Consider the following 20,876-nt stretch of genomic DNA (forward strand, 5'->3'; position numbering starts at 1 on the left):
GGAGGAAATACACCAAGTCAACATTTATTTATTTTTTTACAATTAACACTTACGATAAAGGCACTTGCAAATGTCCAGATAGTACAACTTGTAAACCATATTTTGGTGTTTAATATTTCCATCTTACTTAGGAATTAATTAAACTTGTTTTTTGCTTTTTACAAAAAATAAACCAAAACACTGACAATGGAAGATCTTGGGTAGATTATAATAAGAATAAATATGAACCAAAATGTATTGTTTAAAATATAAAAATTATCCAATCATGTGGTCCCGGTGACACCTACTCTACAGAAGCAGTTTTGAGGTGATGCCAGTTATTTATGTTTATGTCCGTCTTTCAACAGATTTCTCGTCGCCATAGCATCTCAACCTTGAAAGATATAGTCAAGAGACTTAATAGGTGTGTTGTTGAGATCAGAATGAAGACCAGGTTGGAAGATGGGAAGCGGCCATTGGCCACCCCGACTTTATGCCCCTAGTCGGGTTGAGCAGCTGGTGTGATCCCAATCACAAGAGGGTCTCTAGTTCACCTCTGTTATGAAGCCAAACACACATCCCAGAGAACAGAAGATGACACATTTTGTAATGTCTGTGAACAAGGTTTTAAGTTTTTATTGAATCTCAGGCAGAAACATACATGATAATCCTTTATTGCTCAATGGCATTCCAGGCCGTGCTCAGCGGCTCATTCTCACTTTTAAACCAACAATAAGAACTCAATCAAGCATCACTTCCTGTCCGGTTGTTCTGTGTAACTGAGCCAGTAACCAAGCTCAAGTGTGTATGTGTGTGTGTGTGTGTGTGTGTGAGTATTGAGAGAGGGTGGTGTCTTTCTTCACATGATGCAAAATCCAGACTTGTAGTCCACCTTGAAGTTTACACTGCTTATTACAAAACTCATGTTTCCTCTTTATTCATACAGATTCATTCAGTGTTCTCTCTCTGTTGTAGATCCTGATAGTAATAGTATATATATATTGTAAGTTCTGGTTTTATGGCTGAAAGCTTAAGGTTTTGGCTGTTGTATGGACGGCTACACGGTCATTCTTCATCAAAAAACAATACGACAACTAAAAAGAAAACCCTGCAAACCTGTAAATGAAATTTCCTGAATGCTTACATATCATTTTTTTTTCATTACTGATATTATTAACGATTATATCTGCATGGAAGTGAAAACACACTCAAACTTAGGAGTTATTGCCTTAATATTTTTTGCATGACAAAGAAGAGGATAAAAGGGGGCGGGGAGGATTGAGTTTGTAGATATTCACACAACAAACGTGTCGAGACAAATGGCATGCAAGACGCACTGAACAAGGGGAATACAAACTTTTTTTTTTTAAACACAACACTACATGAATGTTATTACACTTATGTGTAGGGGAGATAGACAATAGATCTGACAGACATGTGTAACACTGTGTGCAAAAAGTTTTACATAAGTTTTAGACATGGTCCAACACAAAACAGTAGCTTTAGGAGCACACAACAGTAGTTTTAAATTTCCTTTTTAAAATATGGCTTATCAAGTTATCACATCTTTTTTTTTTTTACTTTAGAGACAGACACACAGTTAATATAATAATTTCATATACTATTATTATGATTGTTTGCCCACCTTCAGGCTTGTAATGTATTAATTTATTTATGTACAAATTGAGTGAACAGCGTGGTGGACAAAGGGGATTATTTTTCAGTGCTGCGAAAGAGCTCTGCAGAAGAGAGAAAAGGGAGTTTAAAAGGTATCGGACTAGAAGGCTAAACCATCTAACATTGTGTTTTTAGCCCCTCTGCTTGCTGTTAGCGCCATTAGTGTAACATAGCTAACGTTCACCTGGCCGTTGGGTTGGCCTAGCTTAGTCTAATGGCTGCCATTCACACTGCTGCTTCACATCTGATTCATCCCCCCCCCATAAAACTGGTTCAAACACCAAAACAACACGCCAGATTAAACTTCCTGTTATGAAACATTACTTACAAAGCAATGTTCACATCTGTCATGTGGGTGGGGAAAAAAACAACCTTGGAGATCTAAGCCAACTTTGTGAATGTAGCCTTTGAACTAAGCTAGATAACGTTAGCATTAGCTAACAAGCTATTCTACTTCTTCAGCATGTCTTGCAGCGGGCCTGGCAGGTATTTCATCACTGTGTCCATGATGCTCTCCTCCTCCTCCTCGTCGCCGCAGCCGGCCGGCACGAGCTTCTTAGGTCGAGTCAAGCTGCCCTCTGCAGGCTCCTCTGCAGCGGCTGCTGCCTCGGCCTCGGCCTCCTCGCGCTTTTTCAAGCCATACTGTCGATCAAACAAATAAATATGTAGAAGTTAGAAGAGTGAAGGGTGCAAAGGAAATGCATGGTTACATTGCAGTAACACAAATGTGAGATTAGTGTTTTTTTGTGATGCATTGTTGTCTGTAAACTTTGCATTAAGTGGCTTGGTGATTGGTTCTGCTGGATGTGCCATTTCTACATGTCTTCAACATTTTACATTTTTTTTTCTTTTGAGATGTTTGCTGTCTGGGTCCATGACCCGCATTTCTACTATGGCCACAACGCCAACGCTCCCTGTGCATCCCAGAGCTGTTCTTGATTCTTAAGCTGTTGTGGAGTTCGAGAGGCCAAAAACATCTCTTATTGCAGCCGTAAGAATGGAGTTGCCCTCTGCCCTTAAAAGCTTGACACCAATTTCTCCTGAGGTTAACATGTCTGCTTGAAGCATCGTGAGCATGAGATGTAATACAGATTGGTGTGTGTGTTAATGCAGGGCTGAAAAATACTGCACATTGACAATGCAACGCTACATTTAATAAATGGGTTTAGTTAAATTGACTGATGATTTTTTCAATTGTGATAACCACTCATTTGGTGATGTGAGTTGGTAAATTGTAATTATGATTACTCCAATATAACATGAATACGACATAATGCACATGCACTGCTACTCATCAAATCATATCCTACTGAACGTTGAGATTCCCCCTTCCCATGGAGCCTTTCCTGTTTTCCTATAATTTGAGCAGCTTCTAAGCCTTCATCTTTGTCTTCCTTTTGTTCCTGTCTGTGTCTTTCAGCAAAGCTTGGCAATATGTCCAAAAAGAGCAGATGGGTTGCTGCTTTTCAGTGTCCACACTATGACAGTGCATGTCTAAAACTTGCAGTATGTATTTGTTCAAAAAGGCACATGGGATAACACTGCACATAACAATAATCCCTCCAGCTTTTGAAAACTGCTGCCACCCAAAATCTGTGGAGGAAGCTGATAGGAACTCCTTAGTAACGAGCACTTTGGGAGTCCTTCCTTGCTCTTTGTTAACCTCAGGGAGAACTTGTGAGGAGTAGAGGAGGTGAGGAGCCAGGGGAGGAGTGCCGCTTTTCATCCCGCTGATTTACAGTATTCCCCTCAGACCTGCCCCACCCACAGACTGCCTGTCTTTTCGCACTGCCTCTGCAGTCAGGTGGTTACACTGCAGCCCCACAGCCTCACATTTGCAGAGAGGGGAACTTAAAGAGAGCACTTACACTAACTGTAAACAATAAAATCATACTAATGCTGATTCAGAATGCAAAAGTCATTACTGGAAGTTGTGTTTTAGACAAAAAAAAGCCAAAAAATATCAAAAACCTACAGAATGAAAGATCACATTGTAAATTGAACACAACGTTGTTACAGTCGTGCCTGAAGAATTGGAACAGTTTTCTGAACAAGAATATAAATGGCAGTTAGCATTTCTCAAGCAGTCCTATCTGAGTCAACCATTTAAATTCTAATTTATTCATATTAATCTTGGCTCCTCATTTTGCTCATCTGCTGCTTTCACGTCTCTCTGTTCTGCAACGCTCCTTCGTGATTTTTCACTGATCTATTTTAAAATTACATGAAAGCAAACAAAAATAGTGTGATGAAAGTCTTTTTCAAACACAGGTCTATTATTTAAAAAAGGTTTTGCTGTCATGCAGCCAAGATGAGAAGCCTTTAGAAGCTACATAAACATAAAAAAGACAGGATGGCATCCAAAGTCATCAAAACCTCTTACATAGAAGTGTTCACATTTCTGATTTAAAAAAAAAAAAAAAAAAGGTTTTCTTTGTTTTAATGGTTGTTTTCCTGACCATGAGACACTGACTTGGTTCATTGTGATGTGTTAAAACAACTTCATGAGTATTTCAACTAGTCATTGCAGTATTATACACATATTGTCATTGTACCTTGTCTCTGATGCCTTGCCTCATGCTTTCCCTCTCAGCCTCCATCTTGGCATATTTGCCCTTCCTCTCCTCCTCCTGCTGCCTCAGCGCCTCCTGTCTTTCCTCCTCTTTCTTGGCTGCGTCGGGGTCCTCCTCCTTCTCCTCCCCACCCAGCATCTTGCCCACATCAGGAGGACCTCCTGAGAAAGGGAGAGAAAAACATAAATGCATGAGACACAAGGACAACCGGCCTCTAGGACTATCTGTGAGATGCAGAAGAGAAGTCAGACAGACAGATGACAACATGGACTTCTGGGACTTGCAGAAATTGGATCAATTTACGAACCTCAGATGAAGCCTGAGGAAAAACTGCTGTACTGGGCCAATATCAAACATTGTTTAATGTCAGGTTTAATAACTTTGTCCATTTTCTTTCCAAAGTAAAAGTCATTGTTTCCCACAGGACTGAATTATTGTCAGCCTTTTAAAATACCATTTAGGCCTTTTTCCGGCCAATGATACCGACAGGGACTGCCTAAATTTTTTTTCAAGACATTTATACATTTTTAACCTAGTACACCACTTATTTAGGATGAGTACAGTACCACGACTCATCCACCGGATGGAGACGTTGACAGTGTTTTCACATAAAAGTCTGATAGGCTGTTTGATGCTGGAGGAAGGCAGACTGCAAACACTCCCCAATGCCATGCAAATAAATACAGACGGCTGGAATTGACTCAAAAACAATCCAGAGACATAGAGCTCAATAGTGACCGCCCACTTTTTGAGGGCAATTTATTTAATCCATCTACATTCAGAAAATCATTAAATAAAGAGTGTTAAGCATGGACATAAGCCAACCAATTACAAGATAAACGTTGACCATAAAACATTTTGGACCGAGAAAAAATTTGTATAAAATGGAAAAAAGGCAAAGGCTGTGTTATTTTGAGGGTGACCGAACTATCTCTCTTAAACCATTGTGAATGGAAAATAGTCACTTTGAAATCCAAAAGCAGTCCATGGAATTGCATGAATGAGCACATACCCTCACTATCTATTTGTGGGTGCGGTAAACATTTCCATGGTAACAGCGAGCAGGGATGAATAATGTTGAAAAAGTATTATTTATTCTATTTTCATTTTCATTGAACGCATATCAAAAATTATTATGGTGTGATTTTTGCAGTCATCTGTACCCAGAAAAGATGTTTTCGAAAGCCTGCAGAAAATGATTTGTAAATAAGGACTTCCCCGCAGCATTGCAATATTTTCTTTAAAACACAATTCGCCTTTAACAAATATTTTGCCTACTGAGATTTGAAAATTGCAAATTTCAATATTGCAATTTTGATCAAATGAATTGTTCAGGCCAAACAGCGAGCTCCACCAATCAGAGACGTTGCTGGTACACTGTAGGATTGTGGGTAGTGTAGTACTCTACTACATGTCGAATAAAACATGTTTTTCTTAAAACACGGTTGATATCATACGGACTTAATTCGTGGTAGTCATACCTTTGATGGTTTTTCTAAATTATGGCTTATTTATTCAAACCATGATTAAAACCCTTTAACCAGAGTTTGTATCAGATTATTACTTGGGGAACATTTATTTGGGCAGCGTGTATGTGTCTTTAAACCACAACTGCTTATCATCAAAGGTAAGAAATGACTTATGTTCATGGCTGTATAAAGGGAAGTTTATTCTTCCTCTTCGGTGTGTTTTGATTGCTCAGTGATAAGACTTGTACCGTGTTTTGCTGCCTGCTCATTTAGCTCCTTGGTGTTTTGTTTTGGTAAAAGTGATTATTGTGAGCTTTTAGTCGACCTATTTCCCTTTTTTTTCCCTAATGAATATATCCTTCTCTGGTGTTTGTTGCGATGTGCGCAACTTCCTGCGGAAACAGCGGCGCTGCGGTTTAAATGAATGAGCTCATTAACGCTGTGGCTCTCCTTGTTTGGATTAGAAACGTGTCCAGTTAATGGGGATTCACGCTGGTTGCTTTATTGTTGGGAAAGACTTCTACATCTCATTGATTTCCTTAAATATCTGCTTTTTACTGCCAAATCCCGCTGCACAGCCTAGTACTAGAAGGTAAAGGTTTAACAGTGGATTTACACCTGAGAGATGCTTGACACGGTGTTTTCTGTACTGTGTCCTATAACAACCCGTTATTTCAACAGCAATTTACTTGTGAATCATTTCAGTTAAATCTGATGTGATGCAGACCTAAAATAATCTCCTTTCTGTTTTTCCATCACTTTATTTGTATTGTGATGCATATGACTCATTTGACATTCCTCTGGTGTTTTGCTGATGTCTCTACTTTCCTCTAAACACCTGCACATAGTAACTGTAGTACTGGAATACCATTATATATATATATATATATATGCCATTGTTTAATGTATACATTTTATATTTTATTTATTTTTCACTGTCAAAATTGTCCCTGGTCAATCATACTTATTCTTGTTTTTATAATGATCTTCTGCTTTAAATATACATTTAGTTAGGTTCATTGTAAATTTGACTTATTTTAATTTTTATTGTTCATTAACTCCTTTTACATATTCTCTGTTTTAACTGCAATCTATTGGAGATGTTAACTGTGCCACTGCACATTGTGCTTTTACGATTGAGCATATGTGACAAATCAAATTAAAATTAAAATTGTATGTTAAATACAAATATCTGATTTAGCATGTGTCCCCGCCTTCCTCGTGTTGACAGGCTGACAGGAAACACTTCATGCTGGGAACATGCCCAGAGCCCCCTTCACTAGTATCTTCTAAGTAATATTAACTGTCATTGAGTCCTCATTCCCCCGTGCAGCACTACTCCACCCCTGAAAGGTTTTGACTAAAAACCAACATTTTTATCTTAAGAATTATTTCACATTTTATGTATTCCTTGAAGCTCAAATAATGGTTTCCATTCATTTTATTTCTAAAAAAGATCTAAATACTGTTTAAAAATCCTAAGTAATCTAGGAATTTAACTGAAATTTAAATTTAATTCATCACCATGTGTAATGTTTTTGTAGAATATAAGCTTGTTCTTTATTCATTAAACCCACCAGAATATCCACAAACAATACTGAAGACTTGACCTTGGTGTCCATTTTGTAGCTATACAGCTCTGATAGTTTCCTAACTGGAGGTCAGGCGATGTGAGAGACTGTACAGTATGAATATGACTGTTACACAACAAGGCACAAGCCCTGGAATATGTCTTACGCACGCCTTCTTACTGTCGCTGTAGGAACTGCACATCCCGTGAAATAATGCCTTGTGATACCGGAAGAATGCTGAGCTTGGCAAACCAGAATAAGCTGTCAACAAGCATTAACAGCAAAATAAAAAAGATGAGGAGAAATGCCAAAGGTCTAAAGGATGTTGGCTAAAACAGGAGCAGATAAGTAATGAAGAGGAGGAGGGGGAAAAAAGAGAAGAAGAAATGAGGAAACGGGAGATAGGGAGTCAGAGCGCTGCTGAATTTTGTGACAAAACAAGACATATTTATAAAAATCAAGAAGAGCATGAGGAGAGGGAGAGAACCTGTCAGAAGCTATTGAGTCCTGTATTAGCTGAGCTGTTCCAGTTACTGGGATTACCCAGCAGTTTCCATGGAACAAGAGAAGGAGAGAGTGCGACAGATGCATAAATGGAAGGAGGGAAGGAAAAGAGTGATGAAGAATGAATGGAAGAGTTAAATCAGGGAGGAAGAGGAGGGGAAAGGTTGGCAGGCAGACAAGGGGCATCTGAGGAGAGAAAGCACGCGACCGAGAAAGAAAGACAGAGTACTCCTTCAGCTGCCCCCGGTGTCGTTCCTATTTCCCCACTCATCAGCATAAAGAAAACAAACTGCAGCAAAATGCGTAGAGATAAAAGACAGGAGAGGATGAAGTGGGAAGGGATGAGTGCAAGAGCAACGAAGGAGAAAAAGAAAGGGTAGTAAAAGAAATAAAAAGGAATCAGGGAAACTGCAGGCTATAAAAAGTGAATGAGGTTTGTGCAATCAGAAGTTTTTATTAGAGGAGCTCTTTTTTAATATATATACTGATGACTATGCAGTCGTCAGAATGAAACATCTTTTAAAATCAAATATTTAACAGTTTAATTCTAGTTTGGTATGCAAAAAGTAATTTAAACTGCAATAATCTTTTTTTTTTACTTTTTCCAACAAAGGATCTGAAGGAAGAGCAGATCACATCTGTTAAATTTGGTGGCGCTAATTCTCAAGTTCTGTGCCATTAAACTTGAGTGGCAATCAACATGAGAATATGCGCCACCAAGTGTTTATACGTCATTTTTCCAACTCTTAATATTGGCGAAATGCTACAGCAGTAGATGGAAACAAGCTGACCTTCAAAAAAATTGGTTAAAATTGATGCTACAATAATGCAAATATGGTTTAAAATTAAGATATTTGGTTGGCATTTTACATGGACAAAAAACTAAACGTATTATTGGATTAATGCAAATATAGGGGCACCACTGAGAGATATTTCAGTAGAACTTTAACATATGGACACTCTTTTTCATCATATGCACTGGGTAGGCAGCTTTCATTTGAATGAGTGAGTCACAATTCATTCATTGTTAAATATTGTACAGCCATAGTTTGTAATATGCAGCCAAATAACTGTACTGCGAATTCAAAAGAACATGTCCACCATTAGAGACTTCAAATGTATTGTATTGAACACACCACAGCAATAAGGGCTCAGCACCAAAGATGGAACCAGAATAGAAAATAAATAAAGCAGTAGATCAGTCCCATTAATGAGATGGTCTGATTCAAGTGAAAAGACAGATGAGACTGAAATTCAGAGAGAAATCCAAAATAAACAAAGGTATTACTTTGTCAGCATTTGATGAGCAGCACAGTGAAGCTGACAAAGCAATATCCGCCCGACCATGATACATTATATTTGTTCTCTGAAGTGTGTGTATGCGTGAGAAAGCAAGATGGTGAGGAAGATGAGCTAAAGAGCGCATACAGTGAGTGTCCCTATATGCACATGAGGATATAAATAATTGCTTCGTTCCATTTTAGGGTCTCATGCATGAGTGGTTGAGCAATTACATCTCATGTGTGTTTGAATGTGCAGATTACAGTATGTGTACGTGTGGGCATGTCCATGTACCGTTCATGTGTTACTCTGAACTTTAATCACCACTCGTCATACATACGCACGGTATACAATCTGTTTTTATCTTAATTGCGTGGCTAGGAAACAGCCCGCATCCAAGTTTATTTCCTGTCAGCTGTTGATGTCAGCAAACATTGCATAAGGGATTAAAAAAAGGACCAATTAAGAATCTGTGTTGGCAGCTGACAAAAGGCATTCATTGATACACTGTTTTTCTTTGACTTCGGATTTAGTCAGCCAAACAATGAGCCTCAAAATGAAACTTGATGTTTACTATAGCTCATATCAGATACCAGGCCGATACTGACTGATGTAGCTGGATCGGGTTTCGATGACAATGGGGCCATCTATTCAGTGCAATTCTATGTTTATATATTAAATACAACATCTTCTGGAATTTGAATTTATGTTCAAGTTTTGACCAATTTGTGGCTGCATTAAAAATGTTGAAACTTGAAATGTAATTTTGGAGATTTTCTACCAGGTTGTTATAGTAGGATTTAAAATAACTTTTCACTAAATGTATTTATTTAGTTTTTTTTCTATTAAATGTATATATTTTTATGTATTTGTTACATATTGTTTTACAAAGTTAAGAAAGCAATGTTTAAGTCAAGCCTGATGATGCCTTACACAGAATGATCACTTCCATACAGCTTATTCGGCAATTGGTATCTGTATCGGGACTGAAAAAGTCTGATCGGCGCGTCTCTATTTCGGGATCAGTTTTTGATCTTATACCTGAATATCTTCCATAAATCCATGTAAACACTGCTATTGAATCCCGTAAGTGGAGCAATGACTCACTACCAGCTAAGCCTCATTGTGGAAAGATTCCCATCCCATCCACAGCACAGAATAAAAGCCCTCCAGTACCTCCTCCTAACTGCTAAACCAAAACAGACTTGGTCTGGTTTCACAAAATCTTATTAGCACATCCAGATTGTCTTTGTTCGAATGTAAAAAAAAAAAAAAAAAAAGAGGATCCTGAGAGACAAAGCCTTGAGTTATATTGAGCTATGATCCCAGCTCACGCTTTGTGAGTCATTTTAGAGATACAGCAATGTCCTTTTAAAAATGAAAATGAATCTATTAAGCTCTTAGGCATCACATAAGCTTTGTCGAGCTATGTTTTTGATTCAAGTGTGTCTACACTTTCTCCCTTCATACTCCATAAGGTTGTAGTAGTTGTCGGAATGACATTCAATATGTTAGCTAATAAAAGCCTGTAATGGAAGCCTGAAAGGTTGGCCTTTAGCCTCCTATTGTATACAGTCATATATATATATATTACAAAAGTCAACATTAGCAAAGACAAAGATGCACATCATGCCAATCAAAAAACAGCTAAGTTATAGACAAAATAAAATGTTTCGGGGTTGACTGTGATCTGCAACACTGCTTATTTCATACAGCATGATAATGGCTGTCAAATATGCAGATCATCTCAGAAATTAAACCAGCCCATCCCTGGGTTAAGCTGTTCTGACCTCATGCCAAATTCAACTTTTTAAGACATTCTTTCTTTGGCAACTTTCTCCTTGCAACTTTACCAGCAGAGATAAAGTTATACAAAGATTCTCTTCTCGATACTTGGACACTGCTTTGCTGTTAAAAGGTGTCATCACTCTAATCCTTTCCTTCTGAAAGTTCTTTGCTAAATCTTTGTTAAATCCAAAGTCTCGGAGGGAGAGGAGGAAATAAGACTAACCTTAGCTAACTCTCCCAGTGCTTGAACTTTTTGATCAGATAAACAGTGCTTATCTGCTCTTTTCCCACTCCAGGTTCTGGAGGCAAATCCCTTCTCTAAATCCAAAGTGTGGTGGGAAAGCGGATGAGTGTAAAGATCTCGGTTTGGCCTTCAGGACAGACATTGTCTCAATACAGCTCATTAAACAGAAGGAAAAAAACGGGGCAGGGAGAGAACTTGGTGGAAAAGGCAGAGGAAGTGTGCTCACTGTTGTTCCGCCGTATAATTGGTCTCAGTTATGTTTGAGTGTGTTTGAATTTCCCTCAGGAGGAGGAGCTTTGCACAATGTATCAGGCCTGCACTGGGGCTTAGTTCACAAATATAAGTTCACCCTCCGGACCCAAAGATTGAGAAATATAGGTTGTTGTTTATTTTTAAGTATAAGTGAAAGTTAAGAGTATAGGCAAATGTCCTTTTTGCCTGCCACCTGCAATCACAAATATATTAGTATTAGCAATTTAGTAATAACATTATAGTAATGTTTGAATCAATATTATGATGGCCATTTTGAAAATCTATTTACCTGAAAGGATACCAAGTCTTACTTATTTAACATGATACCTAACATTATGAATTTGTTGTTGTTATTATTTGTGTCAAATTTAATTTGCAACTAAATTACATTTTACAGTACTATGTTATATTTATGTTTCTATATATTAGGAAACTAAATTGATCAGATGAGGGATCTAAATTGATTTGAATTCAACCCTACAACAGTTCTTGTTGTGACTCGACAAACAGAGCATTATCATCTGCATACTGATGCTCTGTCGTGGAAGTGATGGACAGTTTGGTGTCGGATGTGTGTCATTTGAGACTGAAACGGCCTGCCACTTGTACAAAATGTTAATACCATGTAGCGAGGCTTGGCAAATACTACAGTTGTAATCAAATTGACTAACAGGTTGGGAGTTTACACCATAAAAGGTTGGGATTTAACCAATACTGCGCCACACACACAGTATTACTCAAGCTGATTAATTGCAGTATGTGTTTAACAGATACCAAGAGTAAAAATGCATGTTTTTGCTTTTAGAACAGGTGCAACACACATGACCTTTTGAACAGGATATGTGTGTATATATACACAAATATATATATATGCATATGTTATATATATATATAACATATGCATGTTCAGAAAATAAAGGTCATAGACACCTAAATGTTTCTGATACAAATACCCTTTCCTCTCTGTCAGTTTCTCTCACACTATTCAAGACTTGGATGGTTGAATGCATTATTTATGGGATCTGGACATACTGTCACACACACACACACACACACACACACACACACACACACACACACACACACACACACACACACACACACACACACACACACACACACACACACACACTTTGTACTGTAGGAGGAGCTCAAGGTCAATTTGATGAACCGAATCTGATTTGTTTGAGTAACCCGCAAGAAGGAGATGGGGGAGTGTGTCTGTGTCAGCAGTGAAGACCTGCTTCTCTCAGCCAATCATATTAGAGTGCTGCTAAATGTGATTATGTGTTATTTGAGGAGACGAGGTGAGGGAAGAACATCTCAAGGTGTCTTCTGTTTTCATTTCACCTCACATCACACAGCTTTGTCACACTTATCCACTGAAAATGTCACCCATTGGAGGGAACAGATGTACTTACTGACACTTCGTTAAGCTTACATGTCGACGTTAAATCAGAGAATTAATTAATATTGATGAAAGAAAAAAATGGGACATGGGAATCAGCTGCCTTTTTATAGAATGACAAAGTAGCATTAGCTTGTTTGCTGATTCTGTATGTGATCCAGGGTAAGCAGGTACTGAAATATAATGCTAAACATTGAGCGTGGTGGGGTCTACTCTAGTTCACTTGTCTTTTCTGCAAGTTGCAGCAGTGACAAGCTTTTCAAAAAAAGCTTTCTGGTAGCATATCGTTTTTGCAAAATGAAAGAAAAAAAACATTGGCAGTTGCTTAAACGCTTCAGTCAGGATAATGATACTCACTGTCGTGAGCTATTTTAAGTATCCGCAGTACTAACAAGCCAAGTGTCTTATCCAGAGAGAACATACATTTTACCACAGAGTGAGTCAGTGATCCTATTCAATTCTGCATCTTCATTTAGCTGTGCAAAATTAGAACTGTCTCCCCTCTTTGGTAAAGTCATGTCAATTTTACTTATCTAGCCAAAAACACAAATTTGCTTCAAGGTGCTTTTAGTCAAAGGAGCTATTGGATCGCTTTTAAACATCATCAAATTATTGTCTAATTCAATGTTACATATATGTAAAACTACCATGAACAAAAACATGGTAGGCATAATCCCACTACAATGAACCTGTAATGCTAAAAAATACTTATATTATATATATATATAATAATGACATAATAATGACAACGCTGACGGTAAATCTCAAAATGAATCTGTAAATTGAATCGATCCAAAAATATATGTTTGTTAAAATGTAATTTTAAGTATAGTTACTGTTTGCCAGACTCTGTTTATTCCTGTAGCAGATTCCCAAACCACACATGTCTCGATGAGACTTAAAGCAAAAGTTAAATGTTTCTTATTTCTGTAAGTAAACCTTATGATTCACTGATTAGCTGTTTAGTGCTGACTTTCTGCTGATGTAGTCAAGGTTTCACTGCTGCCTGAGGCCTTCAGGGTTGGATGGAGCTCCATACCTCGGGACTAATGTCTGCCTGATTTAACAGCCCTTTATTCTGTCAAACTAACTTCATCTTTCAGGAGTTGGGAAGTGCAGAGTCGGCACGTAAGCTCTCAGGAGCAGAATCAATCAATGCACAAGGAAACTACAGTAAGAATTTAAGATTGTGTGCAAAAGCTGTGTGAAGGCTTGTTTTAATGGCTCCCAAGTAACAACCATGTGGGATTGATTGCTAATAATCCCAATAGTAGAATTACGCAGATTGCAATATATTTCAATTTCAAAACTGCCTTATCGACAAGTTAAGTCAATATTGTTAAGTGATTATATGTGAGAGGTGTTAGTTGCATCAGCAGTAACGCGTCTTGTACCCCTGTTCTTGTGGGATGGGATTCATTACCAAGGGCCCAATAGGGAGTTGGTAACTGCGTCTGTTGTTCAAAGAGTTAAATGGTTAATAGGGTTAACGTGCACCATTATTTATTATATGCTGCCGTCTTGGCCAGGACATTTTCGTAAAAAAGATTTCTAAATCTCAAGTCTCAATGTTACTATACTGGAAAAATAAATAAATATTTAATTCATTAAAATGAAATTCTTAATTTTTTTAAATAATTAATTATAATCTGAAAGAGAAAAATTAGGGGGAAACATTGTATCTAATGTATGCATTTGGTCAAAATGTTGGGTGTATAAAAGGGCAAAGTCGAATTGAAATCAGATTTAAAAAAAAGCCTCCTGAAGTGCACTGAATAAAAATATTTAGCATTCATAACACAAATTACAATGAACTGAATTCCCATTTGATGTCAAATAAATTCATGAGATGTGGTGTGACATGTTCCTTAAGTCACTTTAAAATAACACATTTAAAATTCAGTAGATTTTGACGCATCCAGGTAAGAAAGTAACTCCCATTTTGTGCTGACCTCAACATTTTTTTTAAATCAACGTATTCAGAAGTATTTTTAGAGGTTCCAAGCATTGATGTTAAGAAGTGGATACAACATAACAAGATGCAACTTACACTGAAAACTTCTCAGGATTCCACATTTTTTGACTCATGTAGATTAAAAGCTTTCTCTGGCTAAGAATTTAAACAGACTGCACATAATACGTAATACTTACAGTGACTACAGTGAGATGGAACAACATATGCAAGAACAATCCGAGTAATCTCTACCGTTTGTATGTGTGGATTAAGAATTACAAATTTGCACGATTATCTGTCTATCTTCTACACTACTGCCTTCAGCTCAGCAAGCCAACAGTCACTGTCGTACAAGGTTAAACCAACTTTGTGTTTGCTTTTCATATCTGATCCTCTAGTATATAACAAGATTATTTAGTCCAACATCCTGTTTATGGTTGTCTCTAATACAACTGACCACCTTTGTGTAAACTGTTCTCTAACAAACTTTATTATAGGAATTTCAGTGTAACAGATTTTACCACAAAATTTGGTCCAGAATTGGATGCAATCAAGAAGCCATATTTTTATATATTGCACCATAAGAGGGTTGCTGCACATGTACTGTACTTTCTGCCTCCAGACACCAGCAGGTGAATTAATAAAGTGCTGTTACAGCAGCCAGGTTTCTAAACTTAGACACAATAGAGAATTAGAGAATAGAGGATTAACAAAAAAATGTAAAAGTTTTAGATTGAACTTTTGGTCAGTTGTTGAAATACTAATTAATATGCCACATCTGTTTTATTTACCTTTAATATAGTGTAATCTGTTGTCATAACAACACAGAAGTATCTGGTCCAATGTACTGTAACTTTGCAAAAAGCAATGCAGCAGGACCAAGGAGCTAACATGGCTGCTGCAGAGAAGAACGTCCAACAGACATCTGAACTCAGCAGATGTATCTGGATTTGAGTCCTGCTGAATCACCCCACGTAAACGTTGCTCTATTTTCTTCCAAGTATCTGTAACCGAAGAAGCCTTGGAGGATTAGTTAATGCACTGGCAGCATCCTCTCGTTCACTGAGACTCGTCACACTTATCACCTTACCTACTCAGCAAAACACTCAGTGACGGCAAAGCAAATCCACATCCCAACAAACGAGCAAACAATCACGGGATGGAAAAGAGCAAGTTAATAGCAGGCCATAAGATCTGATCCCCTGTAGTATCAGAGTGAAAAAACATGGCTTGATTTATTCAGTTAATTCAGTTAATCTCTCAAGGAGGTTGTATGAATTATTTAATTGAAGCTATTTGAATAGGGTTGTTTTTTAAATCAGCTTTTAACAAGACAGCAGAACCACATGCAGTTCCGTTAATGGCACATTAGTCGTCACGTTCACAACTATTTTAGGAGTCTAGAGCGACGCTGGCGGTTCTGTGAGGCCAAAGGGTGTAAAGTTTATCATGTTAACCATCTTAGTTAAGTGTGTTAACACAGTAACAAAATTAGCACTTAAACCAACGCTGTCGAGCCTGATTGGATTTTTTTTTTGCCCTGATAATGTCGCTAGATGAAATATCAGGGGATCACCAAAGTCATTATAATTCATCCTGAGGGGGACATGAATGTGTGTGCCAAATTTCACAAAAATCCATCCAAAGGTTGTTGAGCAATTTCACTCTAAACCCAAAATGTCATCCTCACAGTGGCACTGCATCGAAAGTCAGGGGATCTCCAAAGTAATTAGGATCCATCCTCTGGGGCAGAAGAATGTCGATGCAAAAATGTCCAGCCCTGTCTCCCAAAAAGTTACATGCCCATACAACGAAACTGCATAGTGAATTACTATTTGGAGGGTAACTATTTGGCCATGGATTATGTTTGCATTTGACATGTCAAAAGATATGTTTTAAATAAGGGCATGTAGGGAGGTGGTTGGGATGTTTGTTTGCACAAAAAAAAGACAGTGCTTCCACCTAGGAGACGCTGTACGTGTCACATGTGAATTGAGTACGTTTGTGGCGTTTCTTTTTGTTTTTTGTTTCAATTTTGTAATAATTTAAAGCAAAATTATGATTTTTTAATTTTTTTTTATCTACCCTAAGAAAGTGATTTTGAAGGATTCTTTGTTTGGTTTTGTTTTGTTTGTTAAGCTCTTGCTTGAAACAGTTTAAAACTGTGACCATTGTGTCCGGAAGAAAATATTCTTCCCTCGAAACGTTGTTGAGAGTGCAGTTTAGTTGTATGGGAATTTAAATTTGCAGGAGACAGGGTTAAAAATGTCATAACAAATCATCTGATAATATTTGGGATGTATCACTGCAGACCAATGAGGTAGACTGACCAACCAACATTGCCATCTCTAGAGACACACTGCTTATTAGCAACGTTATCGCTCTTTGCAAGGTAGAAGCAGAGAAATCCTATGTTAGTCTTTTTATTTTTTGCCTTTATTTGCTAGATGACAGTGAAGCAAGACAGGACATGTGTGAAAGGAAACTCAGTCTCAGTCCTAAAGCAACATCCGTAACCATTCAGAATCACGCACGTGATGGTTTCATGGTTCGCAACTAAGACCACTCAGACTTAGTGGACTGAGACTCAGGTACGCTCAATAATGCAGCCTAATGGATTAAAGCTCATTTCACCAGTATTGATGTATTGACTGGCTGACACTGACCATTAGATTGATAGCTGAGCCGATTGATTAGCTGCTGATTTTGTTTGTTTCATTATCTGATTTGTTATCCCCAGAGGCGTGTCCAGTGCACTGTCAGGATTTTTGCAGACGAATGAGTGGAAAGAGGTCACTGTGTCCCCGTCAGTAAACATAGACTGCAAGCAAGGACGTCTTTCACTGACACCAGCCCAATTACCCAGATGGCCATACATATTGATTATTAGACGCACACACCCACATTAGTAAAATTTGTCTTTCTTGCACCCTTTCTACCTTTCTCATCCTCCTCTCTCTCACACAAAAATCTATACCCTAAAGTAGGCCTGTGCAGCCTCCATAATTAATTTCACCTGGAGATTCAGTGCACACACTCTCTTTCCTATACAATATCTATAAAACATCTCTCCAGGACAGGCAGGGCACAGACGCGCACACAGGCAAACACCCACCCAGTTTAATCTATTCCCAAAGTCCGCAGGCGGAGTGCAGCCCGAGTTCTCCGGAGTAAAAAAAAGATAAAAAAGCATCTAATGCAATGCAGTTGATTTAAGAATTCATAGCGCAGACACAAAGCACAGCAGCTATGCAGAAGGAGGCAGGGCTGCCATCCTCTGCATCCCGATGAGTAGTGGCTTTAACTCCACATCCCAACTGTAACTGTCTAACCCCTCTGTAACCTGGACAGCGACAGCTCAGCATCCTGCATGACTGACTAAAGTGTGTGTGTGCGACTGCTGCATTACAACTACTGGAGCCACTGTCCCGCCTTTCCCCTTGAAGCCATAGCCGACAAGGCGGATGAATTACAGGGCCATAATGAGGACTAATTAGGGGGCAAATAATAGCTAAGATAATATTCTAACGGATAATACCTGAAGGCTTTAAAGGACAAAAGTCTGGTGAAAAAAAAAAAATGTTAGTCAGTTCTTGGCAAAATAGCCCTTCTCTATTTCTCTTACCTGAAAAGATGCCAACAGTTGGCTTGAAAAGCAAAAACTGCCTGGTTATTAAAGTCATGTGAAACCCTAATTACTCTAATTTTGGGGGGGATGAGGAGAAATTTCAAACTTCTTTCTGCAAATTTTACTGTGTAAACTAAAACAATCCTGAAGATCAAGCTAAGAAATAAGTCTGCTACATTTCTGAGAAGGTAAAAATGTTTGGCACATTTCCGTTTTAGTATTACTGCGTGACAAGACCTGCTACTGCTGCAACTGTCCTTTTTCATCTGCAGCAGTCCTATCATCCTCTACAGAGACCTGTCACGCTTTTAGGGAATCACTGGTCACAAAGACATTTTTTCTACAAAGGCAGAATTTGCAGAGCAACAAAGCATGAACAGGTTTCCATAATCTCGAACACATCAGGTTATAACAGTATGGGACTTGACCAACAGGATGTCATGCCATGCTCTGAGAGTTTATTTTTAAAAGATGGATGGAGAAAAAAAAGAAAGAGAGAGAGAGAGAGAATGCGCAGCTGTTGTTTGAAGTCAGGGTTTTGGTGCAGGATGGATTATATTAGCCCAGTATCCCCACAACTACCAGTACTAGTGCAGTACTGCTGCTGAACAACCCTGTAAATCCTTTACACTGCAGTGCTGTTAAATCAACCTCTAGTCGTGCAGACTACTTACCTCCCATCGCAGCTTTCATTACAAAATTCATGATGAAGCAGTTGTGTGTTCTCTTCCTTCAGTGGTCAGGTTATCAGGGACAGACCTAGAGCCAGGGGACAGAATACACAAACTATGACTGCGTGAATACCGCTGGTGGGACATGCAGTTTCATTCCAGCGGTTTTCATATACAAGTGTTGGATGGGATGGGGGAGGATGATGATGCTGATGCTCATGAGGCTCAATGCGGACAAGAAACGACCTCCAGACGTAGATCGCTGTTTGGCAAAGGACAAATACGCTATTCCACTTGTACAATAATCACAATATCATAATTAGATTGCTTCAACTCCTGAGAATTATAAATGTACATCTTGAAACAGCCTCGTATGTGATCAACTCTAAGGAACAAAAAAAGGGTGACTAAACTGGGTTAAGATGAATTTACCCTCCGGGACAACACCGTGTCCCGAGTTTCGTCGAGACACCTGCGCCCTCGATTTACAACCACACTTCCTCTTGTGTGGATTTATGCTGACGCTGCCTGTCATGTTCCCTCGTAGAAATAGCTCTCAGAGAAAAAACCCAGATGCAGAGGTCAAAGATGAGCAAGTGGAGGCAGGGTTTATGTCAGTACATGGGCCTTGGAGAGCATCACTGCAAGGGCATGACATGACCGAGAAAAAAAAAGAAAGACTTTTTGTAAAGATGCTTTGCTTTCCTTCGAGGTCTTACACTTCTCGTTTGTGCGTTTATATTGAGCATTATAGCGTTTCTTATCATTTTGCTTTGACTATAATAAATGGTATTTGTCTTAGGATTTAAAGTGAATCAATAGGCATTTTATAATAACCTTACATGAAAAAATTGCTCTCTCTATTTTCTATGATATTTCTGCTCGGTCTTTTCGTCTAAGGTACTCAATTGTGAGTTTGCAGACCTTATAGTACTTTATGTTGATTTAACATATAATCTAAGTTATCATTTTTAATATTCTCATGATATATCTATGGGAGTTGCAGAGCGCAAGGCTGACTCTAAGGCGACCTTTGTTCATTTACAATGACATTTTGAATCCAATTTTTTTGTTTTACGACACAACAACCTCACGGGGTAGTTTTGCTGCATTTTACAGCATCCCTCTGCCATTGCGGCACAGCAGACTACAAGGGGGGGGCATCCCCTTGAAAACTTGCTGCACTCATTATTGTATCGCTGTTTCGTCCTCGAGTCATTTTCATTCGCCCCCAAAGTCAAATCTGCACCAGCGCAACGTCCTCAAAAATAATTTCCTGGTTTCCTCATCATCCTCAGCATCCTCCTCCTCCTCCTCCTCCTCATCATCATCATCATCTGCAGCAGCAGCAGCATCAATGTCCCCTCACATGAACCTTTACAGTATTCACTCAAAGCGTTTCGGTACAATTACACTACCGTACGGTGTGATCTCCCTTTAAATGACTGCACCCACAATCTTGGATTACACACACATACGCATCGTCGAGGTGTATGGAGGCATCAGCATCCTTTACCAAGCGCGCCAGCCTGGTCCCGTACAGTAACACACACACACACACACACACACACACACACACACACACACACACACACAAGCATCCCTCGTCTTTCGTTTACCTTTGTTTTGATCCTCCTCCAAGTCTTTATCCCTCCAAATGAAATAGCCTCGTCGCAGTGTTGTAACCACCCCCTCCGTCTCCTTCTTCTTCTTCAGCAGGAATGGGGAAAGAGAAACACAAGTTGTGCGTCTTAAAGGAGGGATTGCGCCTCTGTGCGTGTCTTCCTGCGCGGCTCTCAGTTTGCAGACATGCCGGTTGTGTCAGAGTCGGGCTGCAGCGGCGGAGGAAGAGAATCTATTCCTGCAGGACGAGGAGA

At 38.8% G+C, this 20,876-nt stretch overlaps 1 protein-coding gene across 1 annotated transcript; it reads right to left on the reverse strand.

Annotated features, from left to right (window-relative positions):
* Positions 1-593: 593 nt before the first annotated feature.
* cplx2a (complexin 2a) lies at positions 594-19,078 on the reverse strand. Its single transcript, XM_054604882.1, has 3 exons — positions 19,003-19,078; positions 4,212-4,390; positions 594-2,298 (listed from the first exon to the last, which is right to left on the reverse strand). The coding sequence occupies exons 1-3, from the start codon at positions 19,031-19,033 to the stop codon at positions 2,107-2,109; spliced, it is 402 nt and encodes a 133-aa protein (XP_054460857.1). The 5' UTR covers positions 19,034-19,078; the 3' UTR covers positions 594-2,106.
* Between the last annotated feature and the right edge of the window lie 1,798 nt (positions 19,079-20,876).

The sequence above is a fragment of the Anoplopoma fimbria genome, chromosome 9, assembly GCF_027596085.1.
Source record: "Anoplopoma fimbria isolate UVic2021 breed Golden Eagle Sablefish chromosome 9, Afim_UVic_2022, whole genome shotgun sequence".
Lineage (NCBI taxonomy): Eukaryota > Metazoa > Chordata > Actinopteri > Perciformes > Anoplopomatidae > Anoplopoma > Anoplopoma fimbria.